Source organism: Rhinopithecus roxellana, chromosome 15 (assembly GCF_007565055.1).
Source record: "Rhinopithecus roxellana isolate Shanxi Qingling chromosome 15, ASM756505v1, whole genome shotgun sequence".
NCBI classification, from domain to species: domain Eukaryota; kingdom Metazoa; phylum Chordata; class Mammalia; order Primates; family Cercopithecidae; genus Rhinopithecus; species Rhinopithecus roxellana.
The window spans coordinates 118288434-118309952 of record NC_044563.1 but is presented as its reverse complement, the minus strand read 5'-3'; the positions used below and the strand labels follow the sequence as shown (position 1 = coordinate 118309952).

General features: G+C 40.8%; 1 protein-coding gene and 1 non-coding gene across 4 annotated transcripts in view; one reads left to right on the top strand and one right to left on the bottom strand.

The window, feature by feature from the left end:
* CFAP300 (cilia and flagella associated protein 300) overlaps positions 1 to 18290 on the bottom strand; it is a 37017-nt gene extending 18727 nt beyond the window's left edge. For 2 of the 3 annotated variants that reach the window (XM_010379034.2, XM_010379035.2), the window contains exons 1-3: positions 18153 to 18290; positions 17836 to 17917; positions 6729 to 6804 (exon numbers count right to left, since the gene is read on the bottom strand). In XM_010379034.2, coding sequence (XP_010377336.1) covers positions 6729 to 6804; positions 17836 to 17917; positions 18153 to 18262 — 268 coding nt within the window. In that variant the 5' untranslated portion in view covers positions 18263 to 18290. The remainder of the gene's footprint in view (positions 1 to 6728; positions 6805 to 17835; positions 17918 to 18152) is intronic. The other variant, XM_030918253.1, reaches the window with a different exon arrangement.
* On the top strand, positions 7273 to 7376 carry LOC115893788. Its single transcript, XR_004053841.1, has one exon. It is a non-coding gene; the product is annotated as a small nucleolar RNA U13 (small nucleolar RNA).
* Positions 18291 to 21519: the final 3229 nt, after the last annotated feature.

The window sequence follows — 21519 nt, the reverse complement described above, 5'->3', positions numbered from 1 at the left end:
CCTGACTAACTTTGTATTTTTTAGTAGAGACGGGGTTTCTCCATGTTGGTCAGGCTGGTCTTGAACTCCTGACCTTAGGTGATCTGCCCACCTTGGCCTCCCGAAGTGCTGGGATTATAGGCATGAGCAACTGCACCTGGCCACAAAAATTTTAATTGATGAGCATTTGTAAAGTCCGTGAGTGTATCTTGAAAACCTTTTCTCTTCATTTAAAAATTTCTTAGCTGGTGTGGTGGGTCACACCTGTAATTCCAGCACTATGGACGGGTGAGGCAGGTGGATCACTCGAGGTCAGGAATTCAAGATCAGCCAGGTCAGGAGTTCGAGACCAGCCTGGCTAACACGGTGAAACGCCGTCTCTACTAAAAATACAAAAATTAGCTGCTTGTGGTGGTGGGCTCCTATAATCCCAGCCACCTGGGAGGCCGAGGCAGGAGAATCAGTTGAACCTGGGAAGCGGAGTTTGCAGTGAGCTGAGATGGTACCACTGCACTCCAGCCTGGATGACCAACTGAGACTCTATCTCAAACAAACAAACAAACAAACAAAAAATTTCTCCTTTGTGATTTCATTTGTAGTATTTACTACAAAAAACGGTTTTCTAAGTGAAGGTAAATTTCAAATCAGGCACTAATCAAATTATCACAAATTCAGAATTACAGAAAACTGAAATAACAGCATTTTGTCTATTTTTCTCTTGTAGACTTAGTTTTGCCCCTATCCTCCATCCCCTATCCCACGCTTATTTCCTGAATTTATCATTCAGGAATGGATTTTCTGCTACTAGAGGTCCCATTAAATTACAGAAAGTCACAAAGATTAAAATGAATATTTTTATTATTACCTCCATCGATCACTGAAATAGTCTCTCTCAATGTACACACATATACACACACACTCATTCGGATAGAAGGGGGTGGTGTTCTTTTGTTCAAAGTTCTAAGATTGTAGACCTAGGTGTGGTGGCCCTCAGTGTATCCCTACCCTGGATACATTTGCTGGATCTCTGACCTAAGAAGCAGCTTGTGCTTAAGAAGAGTAAGTAATGCTGGTGAATGTTTATGTTAGCTATTTTTGCTGTCCACTTGAGAGTCATGCTAGGACCTGTTATTCTATGTCCGATGCTGGGCTCATGTGGAGGCATGAAGGATGCCTGGAGCCAGGAACTGTGTCTGCCTCAGTAATTGCAAAAGCTATGCTGCTAAGAAGCTTCCTTTGTTTAGAGGTAAGATCCTCTGAAGGATTAGATAAAGAAAAAAGGAGACCATAGGAAATGATAAGAGGAGTTCTAGGCGATGTCGAAAGACCAAAAAAACAAGAGCAGAGGAGAGTCTGATAGTTTCTGAAGACTGGTCAGTGGACACAGGAGGAGGGACTGACATTGGGCATGCCATTTTAATTAGTCTACCCTAGCTCTGATTTGGGGAGTAGAAGGAGGGTTTGGATGGTGAAAAAATGTGATTAAATTCAAACCACTTAATAAGAGACATGAAAATAGCATTTGCTATGGACTGAATTCTGTCCTTTCAAAATTCATATATTGAGAGATAAAAATTGCATTTTCTATGGACTGAACTGTATGGCCAAATATTCATATATTGAAACTCTAACCCTCAACATGATGGTAGTAGGAGATGGGGCCTTTGGGAAATAATTGGGTTTCAATGAGGTAGAGGGAGGGATCGGTCATGGGACTTCAAAATATGAATTAAGGAGGACATAGTTCAGACACTGAGTCTATAACATGTAACCACTAGGACCCCAAATTCATGTTCTTCTGACATGCAATATACATTCATTCCATTCCAACAGCCCCACAAACTTTTTTTTGTTTTCTTAAACAAGGTCTCACTCTGTCACCCAGGCTGGAGTGCGGTGATGTGATCATGGCTCATTGTGGCCTCAACTTCCTGGGCTCAAGAGATTCTTTTGCCTCAGCCTTCTGAATAGCTGGGACTACAGGTGTGTGCCACCACGGCCAGATAATTTTTTTTTAGAGATAGGGTCTTGCTGCGTTGCCCAGGCTAGTCTCAAATGCCTGGGCTCAAGTGATCCTCCCACCTTGGCCTTTCAAAGTGTTGGGATTACAGGCGTGAGCCACTTGTCCTGCTCCCAAAATTTTCACTCATTCCAGTATCAACTCTAAAGTCCAAAGTCTCTTCTAAATATCATAAAAATTGGATAAGGGTAGACTTGAGGTATGATTCATCCTAAGGCAAAATTCCTCTCCAGCTGTAAACCTGTGAAGAAGGACAAGGTATGTGTTTCCAAAATACATAGGTGGGACAGACATAGGCTAGTCATTTCCATTCCAAAAGGGAGAAACAGGAAATAAGAAATGGGTGACAGGTGTCAAGCAAGCCCTTAACTTAGAAAGGCAAATTCCTTTAGATCTTAAATGCTCAGGGATAATCTTCTTTGGTTTGATACTCTGCCTCTGGACCCACTGGGGTGGCAGTCTTGCTTTTACCCTGGTGGCGGTAGAGCCCTGAAGGCTCTGGGTGGCCCAACCTCCAAGGTTCCACAGGGCCAACTTAGCCCGTATGCTCTGCAGAGTGGCCCTGCCTCCAAGGCTTTGGTTGGAGGCCATCTGCCCTGTTTAATGGAGGCAGTGGCCCTGATGGCTCTGAAGATCTCTGAATTGCTTCGGGGTCTTTCTAATCTTTTCTGAAGAATAAAGCATGTTCACAGCCCAATAGCTCTATGGTCCAGTCTTGTAGGATCTAAGAAGTCCAACAGCCTTCCTTCATCTCATCTCATTGTTCAAACTAGCAGAGTCTTTGCTGCTGATATAATTCCACCTCTATTCCTGACTCTGTTGAAATGGCTGATTAAGTCCATGAGTCATACCCATGATCTCTTTATCAAATGGCTATTCAGTGTTCTGAACAGTGTTCTCTTCAGAACAAACTTCCTCATTTTTTACAATAAGGATAGGTTGAAAACTTTCCAAATCTTCAAATGTTGATTCATTTCTGGTAAACAATTCTTTCTGCAATTCATCTCTCTTCTTTCATACTTTACTATAAGCAAGACATTGCTTTAAGACTTTACTTAGAAATCTCTTCAGCTAAATCTCCAGTTTCATCACTTATAAGTTCTGCCTTCCATAAAACAATAGAAAACAGTTCATCCAAGTTATTTGCCACTTTTTAACAAAGATCACCTTTATCACAGTTTCCAATAACATATCCCTTATTTCCTTGGGAGCTATCACCAGAATTGCCCATAATGTCCGTATACATGCACCTCAAGCTTCCATCCAGTATTCAGTTCCAAAGCCACTTCCACATTCTTAGGTATTTGCTACAGCAGCACCTCACTTCTCAGTACCAAGATCCGTCTTAGTCAGCTTGGGTTGCTATAACAAAATGCCATAGTCTGGGTGGCTTAAACAATCGACGTGTTTTTCTCAAAGTTTTGTAGGCTAGAAAGTCCAAGGTCAAGGTCCAGATGATTCAGTTGCTGGTGAAGGCACTCTTCTTGGCTTGCAGAAAACTGCCTTCTTTCTGTGTACTTAGATGGCTCTAGTGTTTTTACTTCTTATTATAAAGGCACTAATCCCATCATGAGGGCCCCAACCTTGTGCCCTCATCTAAACCTAATTTATTTTCCAAAGGCCCCATCTCCAAAAACCATCACATTGAAGGGTTAGGGATTAAACATGTGAATTTGGTGGTGGGGACACAACTCACTCCAAAGCAAATGCTATTTTTTTATGTAGGAATTTCATTATGTCCCCAGCATTTATAAGATATGTAATGCATCACAGTGATCACATACAGAAAGAATACAGTTTTTCCCCTAATACTAGCATTATAAAACACTGGGTGCTTCCTTATCATTTGGTGTCTTAAGTTAGTACTTTTCTGGCAACCCCATCAATGTGGAAGTGACAGAGGCAGGACAGTGAAGTGGTCAACGTCTTGAATTCTGGAGCCTCGATCTGAATCTCAAATCTGCTCACTCAGCCATGTAAAACTGCACACATTACTTAGCTTATGCCTCTGACTATTCATTTGTAAAATAGTGATATATAATACTACCTTTCTTGCATTGTTTCATGATTGAAAGGAGATAATGTGCATGATGCCCTTAGCTGAGCACATAGGAAGTATCCATTATATGTTATTAAAAAAAGACAAAGTGTATCTAAACATAGGAGCTATGGCGGCTGGCTGAGAGGATAAAACAGCACCGAAAACTGGTAATCTCCAGGGAGTGCAGCACAGTGAACGAGGTTCCATCATCACTTTCTTTAGAACTGGTTCACTTGCCAAAAGAATGTCTCTTCACCTATTTTAAAAAGCGGCTTCTTTTGCTTTAAAAGGGCCCCAGAGGAAAATAAGAGGGGGGTATATCAGAAAAAGAAATATAGCAGAAAAAGAAAAAAGAGATAGAAATGAGTTAATGGAAGAGTACTAACAATCCACTAGAACTTCTACTTCTGAAATAGAGTGCTATCATTCTTCTGTACTATTTTTCAGAGTATTTATAATTCATCAAGTCAGGCACATGTGGTATTTGATAACCTCTTTTTGCAATGATTTTTTCAAAAATTAGTAAAAAGTTAATGCTATTTTGTGTATGTACTAACGTGGGAGAGGGTTGAATACTTATTTCAGTGAACCTTATTTTTTCAAATAGATTGACTGAAGTTACCGTAAACATGCTTTATAAGCACTGTGAAACATGGCTCTGATTATTTCCTTTTGAAAATTTTGAGTTGGGTAAATGTATTCTCTCAGATACTCAGTTTAATTTTGTAAGTGGTCTGTACCAGCTTTTTGCTCTATAAATTTTGCAGTAGTCTTTAGCCAAAAGCAATAAAATCTGACCTACTAAGTCTAACATCACGAACTGTTTGTAATCTTGTTCTTGACTAATACTTTGTTACTTTTGTGTAAGGCTACTAGGCTTCCACAAGAATATAATGCAGTAATTTACCAAAATACATTCCCAAACAAAAAAAAAAATCTAATTTAAAATGCATTTTATTGAGTATAAATCCTTATCACCAATCAGATTCTCCTTCTAAATGGAATGTTGCTTTTATTCATTCTGTTGCTAAGATACCTCAACCTAAAATTTAAAACATAGTTTTCATATTTTTTTTCCAAAATAATCTTATATTAACTCTCTGCGTTCTTCCTTGACCCATGAGTTATTGAAGGCATTTAAGTGACTGTTATTAAGTGTTTAAGTGTTTGGGTAATTTTCTTTAAAAAAATTTCTGGCTCTTTCAATGTATTATGAAACAATACATTATGAAAATATAATCTAGCTGGGCACGGTGGCTCACACCCATAATCCCAGCACTTTGGGAGGCCAAGGTGGGTGGATCACTTGAGGTTAGGAGTTCGAGACCAGCCTGGCCAACATGGCGAAACCCTATCACTACTAAAAAAAAAAAAAAAAAAAAAACTTAGGCTGAGCATGATGGTTCACACCTGTAATCTCAGCACTTTGGGAGGCCAAGGCTGGCAGATTTACTTGTGGTCAGGAGTTCAAGACCAGCCTAGCCAACATGGTGAAACCCTGTCTCTACTAAAAACACAAAAATTAGCTGGGTGTGGTGGCGCACTCCTGTAATCCCAGTTACTTGGGAGACTGAGGCAGGAGAATCGCTTGAACCTGGGAGATGAAGGTTGCAGTGAGCTGAGATCACGCCACTGCATTCCAGCCTAGGTGACAGTGAGACTCTGTCTCAAAAAACAAACAAGCAAAAAAACAAAAATTAGCCGGGAATTAGCCAGGTGTGGTGGCCCACGCCTGTAATCCCAGCTACTAAGGAGGCCGAGGCATGAGAATTGCTTGAACCCAGGAGGCGCCACTGCACTCCAGCCTGGGAGACAGAGTGAGACCTTGTCTAAAAAAAAAAAAAAAAAAAAAAAATCCTGTGGTTGGCCGATTCCTCTGTGAGAAATCCATGTACCCATGTACTCATCTCAATTGAGATTTTGCCCAAATATCCCCATATCAGTGGAATCTTTCCTGATCTTTTCCCTCTGGGCAAAACTGACCACTCTTGTCCACTTTCTAACTTTTTTTATTTTTTGAGGCAGTCTTGCTCTGTCACCCAGGGTGGAGTGCAGTGACACAATCTCAGCTCACGGCAACCCTCTATGTCCCAGGTCCAGCTGATTCTCCTTCCTCAGCCACCAAGTAGCTGGTATTACAGGTGCTCACCACAACGCCTGGCTAATTTTTGTATTTTTAGTAGAGAAGGGGTTCCACCATGTTGGCCAGGCGGGTCTTGAACTCCTGTACTCAAGTGATCCGCCCACCTCAGCCTCCCAAAGTGCTGCAATTACAGACGTGAGCCACCACGCCTGGCTCTTGGCTACACTTCTATGGTAACACCTTTGACACATTAGTACACACACACACACACACACACACATTTTAACATATCAAGTTCCTTTAGTACAGGTTTTCTTATTTACCTTAATGTTCCCATATCTAGCAGAGTACATGGAAAACACACAATAAATACTTTTATATGAATAAAAAGAGAGAAAAATTGCTCTTATGTGTTAAGCCAGGATAGTAGCAGTAGACTCCCAGAAAAGAGATGCAGAGCAGGCCTGGCACAGCTGGTCATACCTGATCATGATGTATCAAACAGATGAGGCATTCACAATTTATATTTTAATGATGAAAATTTCTGAGGCAAAATTTTGTTATAATAGTAAAAGAGTATTTGAAAAGATGAAAATTTTGTTTACCTAATGTAATCCATTGTCCAGAAGAATCTGAAAGTAACTTCAAATTGGGAATAACATTTGGGTCTTTGAAAAAAGCCTAAAATACAAATTTGAGGGGAATAAGTTAGATATTTTATTATAAATGATAGTAAAAATTAACATAAAATAACTATAATCTTCTTTAATTCAAATGGAAAGGACAATTTTAAATTGGTAAAATGTCTTGAGTACTAGTTTATAAATAAATGAAGTTTTATTACATTCAAGTTGGAACAGTATGAACATTGTGTGTCCAAGTACAGATGTCTTTGGAACTTAATTTAGAAAATAATGATATACAATAAACATTAGGAGGTTATATAATATTTGAAAACTTTGTTTTCCTTCAGTCTTGCTTACTGAATTGCCTTAGTAACAACTCATACACTAGATCTAAATCCAAAAGTAACTGTCAATTTAATTCTTTCCAAGAGGCATTTAAAAAAGTGAAAAATCTAACTTCCTAAAAATGAAACATTTTCTGTAGGACAAAAGACAACAAAGCAGGTAAGAGTTTTAGTTCCAGATCCTTTTGTAGTTTATGAGTATGATGACTAGGTGTTCGCAGGTATGTGTGAGATGTGCCACCCTGGAACCTTGTTATGATGTCGGCATATTGTTAGTCTGACATGAAAAAATAAAAAAATATATAAAATAAAAAAGAGCTGTAGTTCTAAGCACCAGCAGCTGACTGAAGCTGAAAAGGCAGAAGAAAATTTACTGGAAGCATCTCAGGGAGTCCACAAAATGTTCCGGAGGTGGAGGGCATCAGGTTGATGGCTGGACCCAGGAACGATGCAAAATCATATGCAGAACTGCCCTCATGAGGAAACTGTCACCCCTGCTGCAGCCCCATCAAGCACTACAGTTGATACAGTTGATCGTAGCCAAAAGGCCGAGAAGTGATAGCCCCATCAAGCACTAGAGGAAGCCACCACCACCCCTTTCTCCTACTCAAGTACTAACCAGGCTCAACCCTACTTAGCTTTCAATATCAGGTACACTCAGGTTGATATGGCCATGAACATCAAGTACTAACCAGGCCCAATCCTGCTTAGCTTCCAACATTCAGGGTGGTATGGTCATAGACATCAGCATCACTTCCTTCTAACCTAGGCCATTGCTGTGCCAGGTCTGTCTGGCCTGAAAGTGGTCTCTGCCACTGCCTTTGCCAATGAAATGAATTCTGTGTGTGCCTCCTTCCTTAAGCTGCTCGCTTCAAAATTCCAGTCTTGTACTGATAAGTCTGTTTGTAAACCTAGGTCCCACGCTTACGATCTGGATGCAAGGGAGTTCCTTGCATTTTGGGAGGTTTCACTTGCATTTCCCAAAGTTACCCCCAAATTGCATGGTTGTTCACAAGGTGTTGGACAGCCAGAAAACAATGTCTGTGAAGAGCAATAAATAAAAGAAAAATAATAGACTGAGAGAAAATATTGCAACACATATGTTAAAACAGAGAAACTGACATCCTAGTGGTTAAAAAAAACCCAAAATGTAATAAAAACTGACAAACCTAAATTTTCTTCTGCCTTTTCAGCTTGAGTCAGCTGCTGGTGATCGGAACTAAAGATTTTTTTGTTTGTTTTTTTTTTTTTTTTGAGATGGAATTTCACTCTTGTTGCCCAGGCTGGAGTGCTGTGGCGTGATGCCGGCTCACTGCAACCTCTGCCTCTCGGGTACAAGCGATTTTTCTGTCTCAGGCTCCTGAGTATCTGGAATTACAGGTGTGTGTCACCATGCCCGGCTAATTTTTTGTATTTTTAGCAGACACAGGGTTTTACCATGTTGGCCAGGCTGGTCTCGAACTCCTGACCTCAGGTGATCTGACTGCCTTGGCCTCCCAAAGTGCTGGGATTACAGGCGTGAGCCACCGCATCCAGCCTAGCTCTTTTTTATTTTATAATTTTTTTTCTTTCTTCATGTTAGAAGGTAATAGGCCAATGTCATCACAAGGTTTGAGGGTGGCACATGTCACCAAAGGATAAAAATAGGCATATAAAAAATAAAAATAGGGCCAGGTGTGGTGGCTCACGCCTGTAATCCCAGGACTTTGGGAGGCCAAGGTGGGTGGATCACTTGAGGCTAGGAGTTCAAGATCAGCCTGGCTAACATGGCAAAACCCCGTCTGTACTGAAAAAATACAAAAATTAGCTGGGCATGGTGGCACATTCCTGTAATTACAGCTACCCGGAGGCTGAGGCATGAGAATTACTTGAACCTGGGAGGTGGAGGTTGTTGTGAGCTGAGACTGTGTCACCGCACTCCAGCCTGGGTAACAGAGTGAGACTATCTAAACAAACAAACAAAAAACCAAAAACCAAAAACCAAACAAACAAAAAAACCCCACAAATAGCCAATAAACTTTAGGAAAAGATGCTCAATTTCAAAAGCAGTGAAAGAAATGAAAATAAAATCCAGAAGATACCACTTTTATCTGTTACAATGCTAAGATTTAAAGACTGGTAACTTTTGGTGAGAGCACCAGAAGACATGCACTTCCACAAGCTGCTGGCAGAAGTGTGAATCTTTATAACCCATTGGGAAAGTAATTTGCTATTATCTTGAACAATAAAAACATGCATACCTCATCCAATAAACTCTGCTTCTGGGTTCTGAAACCACCAGTGCATAAGATTTAGGTATAAGGAGTTTTTTGTTTTAATACAGTATTGTTTGTAGTGTCAAAACTTGGAAACAATTTCAATATCTATCAGTAGAAAAACAGTTGAATAAAATAGAGTCCATCTATATCAGACAGAATGCAGCTATTGAAAAGAAAGTATTAGAATAGAATATAAACTCCCTAAGAGTAGGGGTCCTGTTTTTCTTATTCACTGCTATATCCCAGGACTTAGAACAGGGCCTAACATATAGCGCTTACTAAATAACCATCCCCTGAACAGACCATGTATTGATTTTGAGGAAAAACCATAAATACTTTCAGTTAAAAAAACGTAGTTTAGGGCCGGGTGCGGTGGCTCACGCCTGTAATCCTAGCACTTTGAGAAGCCTAGGCGGGCAGATCACGAAGTCAGGAGATCAAGACCATCCTCGCTAACGCGGTGAAACCCTGCCTCTACTAAAAACACAAAAAATTAGCCAGGTGTGGTGGCGGGCGCCTGTAGTCCCAGCTACTCTGGAGGCTGAGGCAGGAGAATGGCGTGAACTTGAGAGGTGGAGCTTGCAGTGAGCCAAGATAGTGCCACTGCACTCCAGCCTGGGCAACACAGCAAGACTCCGTCTCACAAAAAAAAAAAAAAAAAAAAAAAAAAAAAGGATAGTTTAAGAGTATGTATATGTTCAGGTGCGGTGCCTCACGCCTATGGTACCAGCACTTTGGGAGGCTGAGGCAGATCACTTGAGCACAGGAGTTCGAGACCAGCCTGAGCAACATGGTGAAACCCCATCTCTACTAAAAATACAAAAAATTAGCTGGGCACAGTGGTGTGCACTTGTGGCCCCAGCTACTCGGGAGGCTGAATTGGGCGGACTGCTAAAGCCCAGGGTAGTGGAAGTTGCAGTGAGCTGAGATTGCACCATTGCACTCCAGCCTGGGTGACAGAGTGAGACCCCATCTCAAAAAAAACAAAAGAGTAATGCATGTGATAAAACAAAATAAAACCTCTATACATTTATATGAGTATAAAGAAAAGTATGTAAGAATATGTATCATAGGCCGAGTGCGGTGGCTTACACCTGTAATCCCAGCACTTTGGGATGCCGAGGCAGGTGGATCACGAGGTCAGGAGTTCAAGACCAGCCTGACCAACATGGAGAAACCCTGTCTGTACTAAAAATACAAAAATTAGCCAGGCGTGGTGGCACATGCCTGTAATCCCAGCTACTCAGGTGGCAAAGGCAGGTGAATTGCTTGAACCTGGGAGGCAGAGGTCGCACCACTGCACTCCAGCCTGGGTGACAGAGCAAGACTCCGTCTCGAAAAAAAAAAAAAAAAAAAGAATATCAAACTTCAGAAGTGGTGGTTACAGACTTACAGACTCCTGGCAAGAGGAGGGTCGAGAGGGTAGGGAGTAGGAGTAGATGGGGTAAGACTGACTTTTTCTATGAATTATTCTTTGTTGTTAAAATTGTTGTAATAAATATTTTAATTTTTTGAACATTCCCTTCAAGTGATCACTCACTTTTCCTAAATACCTTCTTGAGAGATGAATCTAAACTGTCTCACTTTTTTTTCTTTCTTTTTTTTTTTTTTTTTGAGACCAAGTCTTGCTCTGTAATCCAGGCTGGAGTGCAGTGGTATGATCTCAGCTCACTGCAGCCTCCATCTCCTGGGTTCTATAGATTCTCCTGCCTCAGCCTCCCAAGTAGCTAGGACTACAGAAGTGCACCAACACGCCCAGCTAATGTTTGTATTTTTAGTAGAGACAGCATTTTGCCATGTTGGCCAGGCCGGTCTCGAACTCCTGACCTCAGGTGATCCAGCCATCTCAGGCTCCCAAAGTGCTGGGATTACAGGCGTGAGCCACCAAGCCTGGCCTCACTTCTCTTATCTACTTCTCATTCCTCTCTATCTGGCTCCTGCTCCTATCACTTAATGAATAGTACCCTTGACTTCCTAATACTAAAATCCAATGGACAGTGCTTGCCTTCATGGGCAGGCAGATAGTAAGAGAGAAGATAGTTACATGACACGTATACTACAAAAAAGTGCAGGTGCTATCAAAGTACAAAATGGGCAGACATAATCTAATGGTATTGGGAAGAAATGTTAATATAGAAAGAACATTTAGGTTTAGTTCAGAAAGCTGAATAAGAGTTAGCTGGGCAACGGGGTATACTGGCAAGTATTTAACAACTGGCCACCCTTCCTCCCCCAAAAAGCCTTGATTGTAGCATTTGCCTGTTTCCATGGTGAATTTCAAGTTGCCAACAGTATAACAACCAACAAACAAAGATTCCTGAAAGTCTAGCAATCAGGCTCTCCTAAACTGGTTCCAGTATGCCACTGGAATTACCATTTTTTAAGAGAGAGAAAATGGCAAGTTTGAAAGCTGTAAGGTGAGAAAGGATGGCACATTCCATTAAAGGAAAGTGAAGAGGTTTGGTGTGACCCAGAAGGCGCAGTGGTCAGATAAGGCTGGGGAGTTAAATTGACCTTGCAGTCAAGTGAAGAATTTTAATCTTGATCTAAAATCGATCTAGGTCTTGATCAGTATTTTGATCTAAGGGCAGTGGGAAAACACTGAAGTTCTTTTTCTTTTTTCTTTTATAATTTCATAATACAGACAGGGTCTCACTTTGTTGCCCAAGCTGGTCTCAAACTCCTGGCTTCAAGTGATCCTCTTGCCTTGGCTTCCCAAAAAGCTGGGATTACAGGCATAAGCCACGGCACCAGCCACACTGAAGGTTTTTTTTTTTTTTGACGGAGTTTCGTTCTTGTTGCCCAGGCTGGAGTGCAATGGCGTGATCTCTGCTCACCGCAGCCTCTGCGTCCCAGGTTCAAGAGATTCTCCTGCCTCAGCTTCCCAAGTAGCTGGGATTACAGGCGCCCACCACCACGCCCAGCTAATTTTGTATTTTTAGTAGAGATGGGGTTTCTCCATGTTTGTCAGGCTGGTCTTGAACTCCTGACCTCAGGTGATCTGCCCGCCTCAGCCTCCCAAAGTGCTGGGATTACAGGTGTGAGAGCCACCATGCCCAGCCTTTTTTAAAATTTTATTTTTAAATTAATTATTATTATTATTTTTTGAGGAGTTTCACTCTGTCGCTCAGGCTGGAGGGCAATGGCGTGATCTCAGCTCACTGCAACCTCCACCTCCCAGGTTCAAGCTATTCTCCTGCCTCAGCCTCCTGAGCAGCTGTGATTATAGACACCTGCCACCCATGCCCAGCTAATTTTTATATTTTTTAGTCAAGGCGGGGTTTCACCATGTTGGTCAGGCTGGTCTTGAACTCCTGACCTCAGGTGATCCACCCGCCTCGGGCTCCCCATGGGCTGGGATTACAGGCTTGAGCCACTGCGCCTGGCCAGACAGAAGGTTTTTAAGCAGAGGAAACAGTTATCAGAATCATCTATTTTTCTTTAAAGTTCATTCTGGATGCAGTGTGGAGAATGAATTGAAGGGCTGGAAAAAGACTGGTTAGGAGGAAGGTTACTGTTGTAATTATGGAAGAGCTGATGTTCCCACCAGTCAAGGAGATACCAAGTGGGGAGGAAGAGAAGTAGATGGATTTAATGTTATTTAGGAGGAAGAAACAAATGAAGAAGGAAGAATTGAAGATGACTCCTGGGATTTCTCTTCATGAAAAACCATTTAATAAATGCTATTTAACAAGAAAGAGAACAGAGAAGAGATGTGAGCTGAGGATTATTTACAAATGTCTACATTATGCCAAGCAAGACACACTCCCTGTTCTTACGGCATTTACATTCTAGTGGTGAAGAATTGAAGGTAAACACATTTTTTTCAAATAGGTGTCATACATGCTTAATTATAAAAAGATAAATTTTCCCCGAAGTTATTTTTAGACAAAAAGCAAGTTGCCTTATGACTCTTCAGGCTTTCAAATAAAAGAATATTTATGCAAGTATTTTAATTTATATACTGGTACATTTTGAAAAAGATACATGCATAAACTGGAATTAACCTCAATTAATATTGGTTTTGAATGCATTTTAGGCCTTCTGAATCTCTTAAAAAAAAGAAAATTTAATTCGGATTTAGTAATTATTCCTGGTGGTTATTAACTTAACAGTTACATGTTAGATGTCATTATAAATGGAGCAGCAGGTCAACTAGCCTGCAGTGAATTGACCTAGAACCAAAGGAAATGAGTCTTTATAAGGGACCCTCGAATAAGGCAATGCAAAGTACATTATTGAGATTACGATTATATGTCTAATAAGTGAATTTAAAAAAAAAGTCTTAATACATGCAAATTGCATTCTGGAATGGAATTTCCAGCAAGGCATTAGAAGAGATTTTCTGTATCTCAACTTTAGGAAAGCTGATTGTGCTTTGGAAAAATATAAGATGATTCCTAAACTAGTTACAGTAATAACAAAGATACTGATGTCAAAATGCATGTGAAAATGTTAAATAAACTTGTTTCATAAAATGTGAAAGTGGGCTGGGTGTGATAACTCACACCTGTAATCCCAGCACTTTGGGAGGCTGAGGCAGGAGAATTGCTTGAGCCTGGGAGTTTGAGACCAGCCTGGGCAACATAGTGAGACCCTGTCTCTATTAAAAATAAACAAATAATAAATAGAAATCTGAAAGTGGAAAAAGATAAGTTTCTCTATTTTTAATTTCTTATTAATTTAATTTTTACATCCAGAATACATACTGGAGAGACAATATTTCTAATTTATTTAAGTATATATTTGAATATATCATCTATCTGGCAGACTGATGGTTCCTAATCCAATATCAATTCTTTCTTCCTTAAGGAATCTCATTTTTATTTGGGACAGCAATATGCTCAGCTTAGTTTGCATTTCCAGCCTCCCTGGGATGTGGGAGGCCTAAATTCTGGTCACGTGCCTAAGTTCTGGTAATGAGATGGAAGCAGAAGTGTTGTGCAGGCTTCCAGGAAAGCTCTGTAAATTAAGGCACTTCCTTGCAGTTGTTTATGTGGAAAATTCTCCTTATCATCCCTAGTCCCATTGTGAAGATGTCAACACTGTATACTGAGCCCAGAGCTCTCTTGAAATCCAAAGTTAAATGTTATATTCAACTATCTAGAATACTGCCACTTGTATGTACCTCAAATTCAGCATGCCTAGAACTGAACTCATTTTCCTTGTAATTCTGTGTTTTCTACACATGTAATGGCATCATCAGCCACTCGAGTCAACCAAGCCAGAAACTTGGGAGTCATCCTACATGTCCCCCTCTCCTTTACTCTCAATATCTTACCATTCCTTAAGCCTTTCTCCTAAATCTGGGCCACACTGGTACTCGACATCAACATGTAACTGTCTAGAGGACAACAGTTTCCAATTTGGTGTCACTACTTCCTAACTCAGTCCTAACAACCCACTCTCCACACTTTTGGCAAGGTGATCTCAATATTTTAAAATTTAAAGTCTTTCTTAAAACCTTCTCCTTCTTAGCCCAAATGTCTTTGCATGGCACAAAAGATCTTCTAAAATATTATCCCACCCATCTCTCAAATATTATCCTTGCCAATTCATCGACCTGATGAATTCCTACTCATCTTTCAGGCCCCACCTTAAGAGTCTTGTCTTGTTAAATGCTCTTCTGACCACCTCAGCCAAAAATGATCACTTTCTCTTTTGTGCCACCCAAGTACCTTATGCCTCTGCTATGTATTATATCACTTCTCTCTCTGCAATGCAGTTTTGGTTATTTCCCTTGCTTTAATTGTGTCTATGCATCTATATAGACCTAGGAACTAAAGAAATGTTTGCCAGATAAATGTTTCCTCCCATTCATTTATCATCTCACAAATACACTTTTGGAACAAGATTTGTTTTTAAATTGAAAGGGAAAATTCAAAATCTGGAATTCTAGTTTAAACAATACCCTCTGTTCAGTAATGAGTTTTTGTAGTAGAAACAGCATGGTATCTAGAGTCAAAATGCCTGGGTTCTGCCCTTTGCTGAATGTTTTTGCATAAATTACTTACCTTTCTGAATTTTAAGCTATAAAATGGGAGTCAGAACACCACCAAACTTAGCAGATTATTGTAAAGATTAATGATAAATGTAATATAAAAGTTGCCGAAAGCTAAATCTGCACACACTGGAGTCACTACTGCTATAGAATAATACTTTGTAAAGTAATATAGAATTTTTTTTTTTTGAGACAGGGTCTTACTTTGTCACCCAGGATAGGGTGCAGTGGCACGATCACAGCTCAAGCAATCCTCTCACCTCAGCCCTCAAGTAGCTAGGACTACAGGTGTGTGCCACCACACCTAGCTAATTAAAATTTTTTAAAAAAATAGCCACAGGGTCTCACTCTGTTGCCCAGGCTGGTCTCAAACTCCTGGGCTCAAGTGATCCTCCTGCCTCAGCCTCCCAAAGAGCTGGGATTACAGTTGTGAGCCACCATGCCCTGCCTCAGACTTTTTTTTTTCTTAACATTTCTAGCTCCCCAAACTATACATGCCTTGTAAGCTGGGATCAGGTCTCTTCATCTTTTTAATGCCCTCTAGAGGGACACAGTAAATATTCAACAAATATTTATTGAATTACATTAAAATTTTTACAGTATTCTAAAATTCAGTGACCTCAAATCCTGATCTTTAAAAAAAAAATTATAGACAGCCAGTACTAGTATAAATAAAAAATATAAAAAACTACATAATAATCTAACCATGAGTATTTGAGAAATGTTATTAATGCCATTATCAGTAGCATTCTAATATAATGGCACTATCACACTATCTTAGAGAAAGGGAGATAGACATTTAACCAATTTACTCTCTGTTATGGGTTGATAGTGTCCCCCAAAATTTACATCCTTCCTGAAATATCAGAAAGTGACCTTAGTTGGAATTAGGGTTGTTGCTGATCTAATTAATTAAGATTAGGTTATGCTGGGCCCTTAATTCAATATGATCGTTGTCTCTATAAGAAGAAAAGAGATGCAGACACATGAAGAGAAAGGCTATGGGACTGACAGGCAGAGAAGAAAGTGCTGCAGCTGCAAGCTAAAGGATGTCAAGGGTGGGTGGCAACCGCCAGAAGCCAGGAAGAGGCAAGGACGGATTCTCCCCTACAGGTTTCAGAGGAATGATGGCCCTGCCAACACCTTGATTTAAGACTTCTAGCCTCCAGAACTATGACACAATCCTACCTAATGTTCTCCTTTCTCCATTTCCTCCTCTTTTCTTTACTGCCCTTATCACTATATGAAATAATCAGATTTTTAAAAAAATTTATTGTAGTCTTGCCAAGGCTTGTACAATCTTTAACAGCTGGGTTCTTGTCTTGTTCCTCCTCTTATCCCCAGCACTGGAAGGAATTCCTAGCACATGACAGGCCCTCAGGAAGTGTTTATTATGCCAAACTATAAACTACAGTGAATGCATGAAGGACATGAATGGCAGAGAATGAAGATAATGTCATAAACCATAATAGCGTTTTCCATTTGATTGAGGAGAGAAAAAAAACAAAAACAAAACAGGATTGAAAATAATGGACTAAATTTTAACAAACACACCAAAACTTAAACTTTCAAGTGAGTTTTACCTTTCTCAAAGTAGTCATCTCTAGCAGTCAAAAGACATTCAAATCACGATGCTACGGCTTCAAACTTTTTTGGGGGAATTCTCATTTGGAACTGCTAGTAGAGCCTGAAGCCCAGTTCTCAGAATGGGTGTGATGTTGAGAAAAAACTCAAAAGTAATTTGGAGCTAGTAAATAAAGCGGTGATAAAGCTGTGTGATAATATTCAAATTTTTTTAAATGAGGTGTGCCTATCTAAAAAGAGAGGCTGGGGGTGGATCCCAGCACTTTGGGAGGCCGGGGTGAGCGAATTACTTGAGCCCGGGGATTCAAGACTAGCCTGGGCAACCTAGTGAGGCTCTGCCTCAAAAAATTTGTTGTTGTTGTTTTTTTTTTTTTTTTTTTTTTTTTTTTTTTTAAATTAGCTTGACGTGGTGGCCTGCACCTGTAGTCCCAGCTACTCAGGAGGCTGAGGTGGGAGGATCACTTGAGCCCCAGAGGTCGAGGCTGCAGTGAGCTGAGATTGTCCTGCTGCAATTCATTCAGCCTGGTTGACAGAGAAAGACCCTGTTTCAAAAAATAAGTAAATAAAATAAAATAAAACAAAATAAAATGAAACAAAAATTAGAAAAGGGAGAAACTAATCTTCCAGAGAGCAGGCGATCTTCCAGAACTGCAAAGTTCCCTGAGGCAAGATACAAGATGCTGAAAGTAGAGAAAGAATGAACTAAATGACAAATTTATGATGGGTGATTCGAAACGTAAAAGTTCCTTTAAAAAAATCATTTGCACCTTTCATTACTCCCAAACGCCAAGAAAACGACGACATTAGGGAATGGCGTGTTCACAAGAATTCATGGCAACGTTGGGGGGAAGTTTAAAAATCGGCAGAGACCCAAGGAACTCTCCGACCCCCATACTAACCATGACGAAATCATCCTTCCGATAAGCCTGAAAGGTCTGGTCAAAGCCGAACGCCTGTGCCTTGATTCTGCCCAGCATGGACCTGGGGCAGAGAAGGAAAAAGACATCATCTGGGGGCTGGCACCCTCTCAGAGCGCACCGATAACCGATCCCACCCACAGCATCCGCCCTGCCCGGGTGGTTCGGGGTTCACTCAGGAAGCCTCGGGGTTCACTCAGAATGGCGCCGACACGCGCTGGCCCCTTCGATGCCCGGCTCGCGCCTCCATAGCCGCGAAGACAAAGGGCCTCTTCTCTCCCTGCGCCTCGGTTCCTCACCACTGGCGGAGCCGGCTAGTGATCTCCTTAGAGCTCAGAGACTGGAAGGTTTTCTGAGGCAAGAACCTGAAGTAGTAGCCGCCCACGTCCCCGAGCTCCCCAGTAGCCATCGTGCTCTCGGCTGCCTGGATGCCTGGGCCGTTTCCATGGAGACGCGGCGGCCGTTGGGTCGAAGCGACGCTGCGGGGGCGGGGCCACGCGTCTCTAGGTACCCAGGGGTCACGGCCTTGCCGCAGCCGGTGCAGGGAGGGAGGTCAGCCAGTCTTTCCCGGGAGCTTGTGCCACTCCACTCCCCCACCCCGGGCTTGGCGGTTAGGGAAACTAAGGGTCGGGGATGGAGACAAATTGCCAATCGATACTTGCTGACGTTCACTTTTAATAATAATTTCTCAGCATAGGTTAATGTCCTAGTCTCAAGAGCTATAACCTCAGATTTAGAGTTATCTACGTTTGATGACTCAAACGTTTCCGAAGAAAATATTATTCTGAATTAGGTTTATCTATTTTGGAAGACAGATGTCTATGTGACTACTTAGGAAACTATTCTGTTTTACCATCTGTGGGTTTTTTTTTTTTTTTCCTTAAAATGTACATTTAAAGGCCAAAAAAAAAGTTTCCATACACAGTACATTACAACATACTGTTTATTTATTTTGTTTTTTAGACCACTTTTGTTCTGGTACAGCATGCTGTTTAATAGAAAACACACTTTTCTTATTTTCTATTGAAAATTGCCTTCGTTTCTACTTTTTTTTTTTTTTTTTTTTTTGAGATGGAGTCTTGCTCTGTTGCTCAGGCTGGAGTGCATTGGCGCGATCTCGGCTTACTGCAACCTCCGCCTCCAGGATTCAAGTGATTCTCCAGCTTCAGCCTCCCGAGTACCTAGGATTACAAGCTAAGTTTTTCTATTTTTAGTAGAGACAGGGTTTCCCCATGTTGGCCAGGCTGGTCTCGAATTCCTGACCTGGAGTGATCCACCCGCCTCAGCCTCCCACGGTATTGGGATTACAGGCTTGACCCACCGCGCCCGACGTGTTTCTACAGTCTTTATTTTTGCCTCATAACAATGCATTTGGACTTCAGAATTGGGGGGATAGTTCTTTTCCATCTCGTTGCTTTCTTTCCTTTTCCCCTAGCCCTTGAGAACTGACCTTGATTATTTTTTAGCAGCATTAGCAGAAGAGACAGGGAACAAGGACAAAAGAGAGAAACGGAGAGAGAGAGAGAGATTATTCCTTTTCATTGATGTTTAGTATTCTGTAACTTGACTATACTACAGTTTATCCTTTTGGGCTGTTTCCTCTTTGAGGTTATTATGAAAGCAGCTATGAACATTCCTGTGTATGCCTTTGGATGGACTGATGCACCATTTCTGTTGGAAATACATCCAGGGTTGGAATTGCTCAGTTACATGGTGTCAGTATGTCTAGTTTCACTACATACTGTCAAAAAGTTTTCTCAAGATCAATTTACAACCCAACCAGCAATGAATGAGATCTCCCGTTGTTCAATATCCTTGCCAACACATAGTATTGCCAGTCTTTTAAAATTTTAGCCATTCTAAGGAGGTTGTGTTAATTTTTTATTGTGATTTCAGTTTGCATTTCCTTGATAGTTAATGTTGCCGAGCAACTTTGTAATATGGTGGGTCATTTGGATATCTTCTTTAGTGAAATGCCCGTTTGTTTTATCCATTAGGAGGAAGAAGGTTGTCAGTCTTTTTCTTACTAATGTTTAGGAAGTTTTTATTTAATATGGATATGAGCCCATTGCCAGATATACATATTACGAACATTCTCTTTGCTTGTAGCTTGCCTGTAGCTTTGATGCTCAGAAATTCTTAATTTTAATGAAGTTGGATTTGTTGATTTTCTTTTTTATGTGTCAGGTTTGATTTCTGCCTAAATGAAGTCATGAAGATAGTCTCACATTTATGTCCATAATCCATCTCAAAATAATTTTTTAAAGCTGAAGATTAGTTCTTTCCCTGTGGTTTTTCAGTAGACCCAGCTCTATATATTGGTAAGACCATTTCTAATCCAGTGAATTGCTGTGGCACTTAAAAAAAAAAAATCAAGTGACTGTTTTTGTTCTTTCTATTCAGTTTATTGGACGGTCCTTACACAAATGTTAATTTGTGTTAATTACTGTAGGATTATATAAATACATAATATCTGATGGTATAAGTTGTGTAACTTTGTTATTCTTTTTCTTCAAGATTGCATAGGCTGTTGCCTTTTCGTTTCTGCATAAATTTTAGATAGGGTTTATCATTTTCCATTAAAGAAACCTGATGGTTTTTTTTTTTTTTTTTTTTTTTTTTTTTTTTTTTTTTTTTTGAGATGAAATTTCACTCTTGTCACCCAGGCTGGAGTGCAATGGCATGATCTTGGCTCATGGCAACCTCCGCCTCCCAGGTTCAAGTGATTCTACTGCCTTAGCCTCCCAAGTAGCTAGGATTACAGGAGCCCACCACCATGTCCGGCTAATTTTTGTATTTTTAGTAGAGATGGGGTTTCACCATGTTTGCCAGGCTTGTCTCGAACTCCTGATCTTAAGTGATCCGCCTGCCTCAGCCTCCCAAAGTGCTGGGATTACAGGCGTGAGCCACCATGCCTAGCCCACCTGATGGGATTTTAATTGGAATTACATTGACTATCTAGATGAATTTAGGGAGAATTAACCTTGTAACAATATTGTCTTCCAAACTATAATAAATATCTATTTATTTAGATCTTTAATTTCTGTCAACTATGTTTTAAGGTATTGAGTGGAAGAGTACTGATATCTTTCATTAGATCAACGATTCTCAGCCACGGTTAATTTTGCTTCCCTTGGGGACATTCGACAATGTCGAGATATTTTTAGTTGTCCCAACTGAGGTGAGGAGTGCTGTTGGCATCTAGTGGGTACAGATCAACTATCCTGCTAAACATCCTGCAATGTACAGTATAGGCCCTCCACAACAAAGACTGATCTGGCTCAAAATGTTGATAGTACCAAGGTTGAAAAACCCTATGGTAGGCCAGAAGTGGTAGCTCATGTCTGTAATCCCAGCACATTGGGAGGCTGAGGCAGGCAGATCACTTGAGGCCAGGAATCAAGACCAGCCTGGGCAACATGGTGAAACCCTGTCTCTACTAGAAATACAGAAACATTAGCTGGGTGTGGTGGCACATGCCTGTAATCCCAGATACTAGGCTGAGGCATGAGAATCACTTGAACCCAGAGGTGGAGGTTCCAGTGAGTCGAGATCACACCACTGCACTCTAGTCTGGGTGACGAGGTGAGACTCTGTCTCAAAAACAAACAAACAAACAAACAAGCAAACAAAATTGCATTTTTTTGGTGCTGTTATAAGTGATAC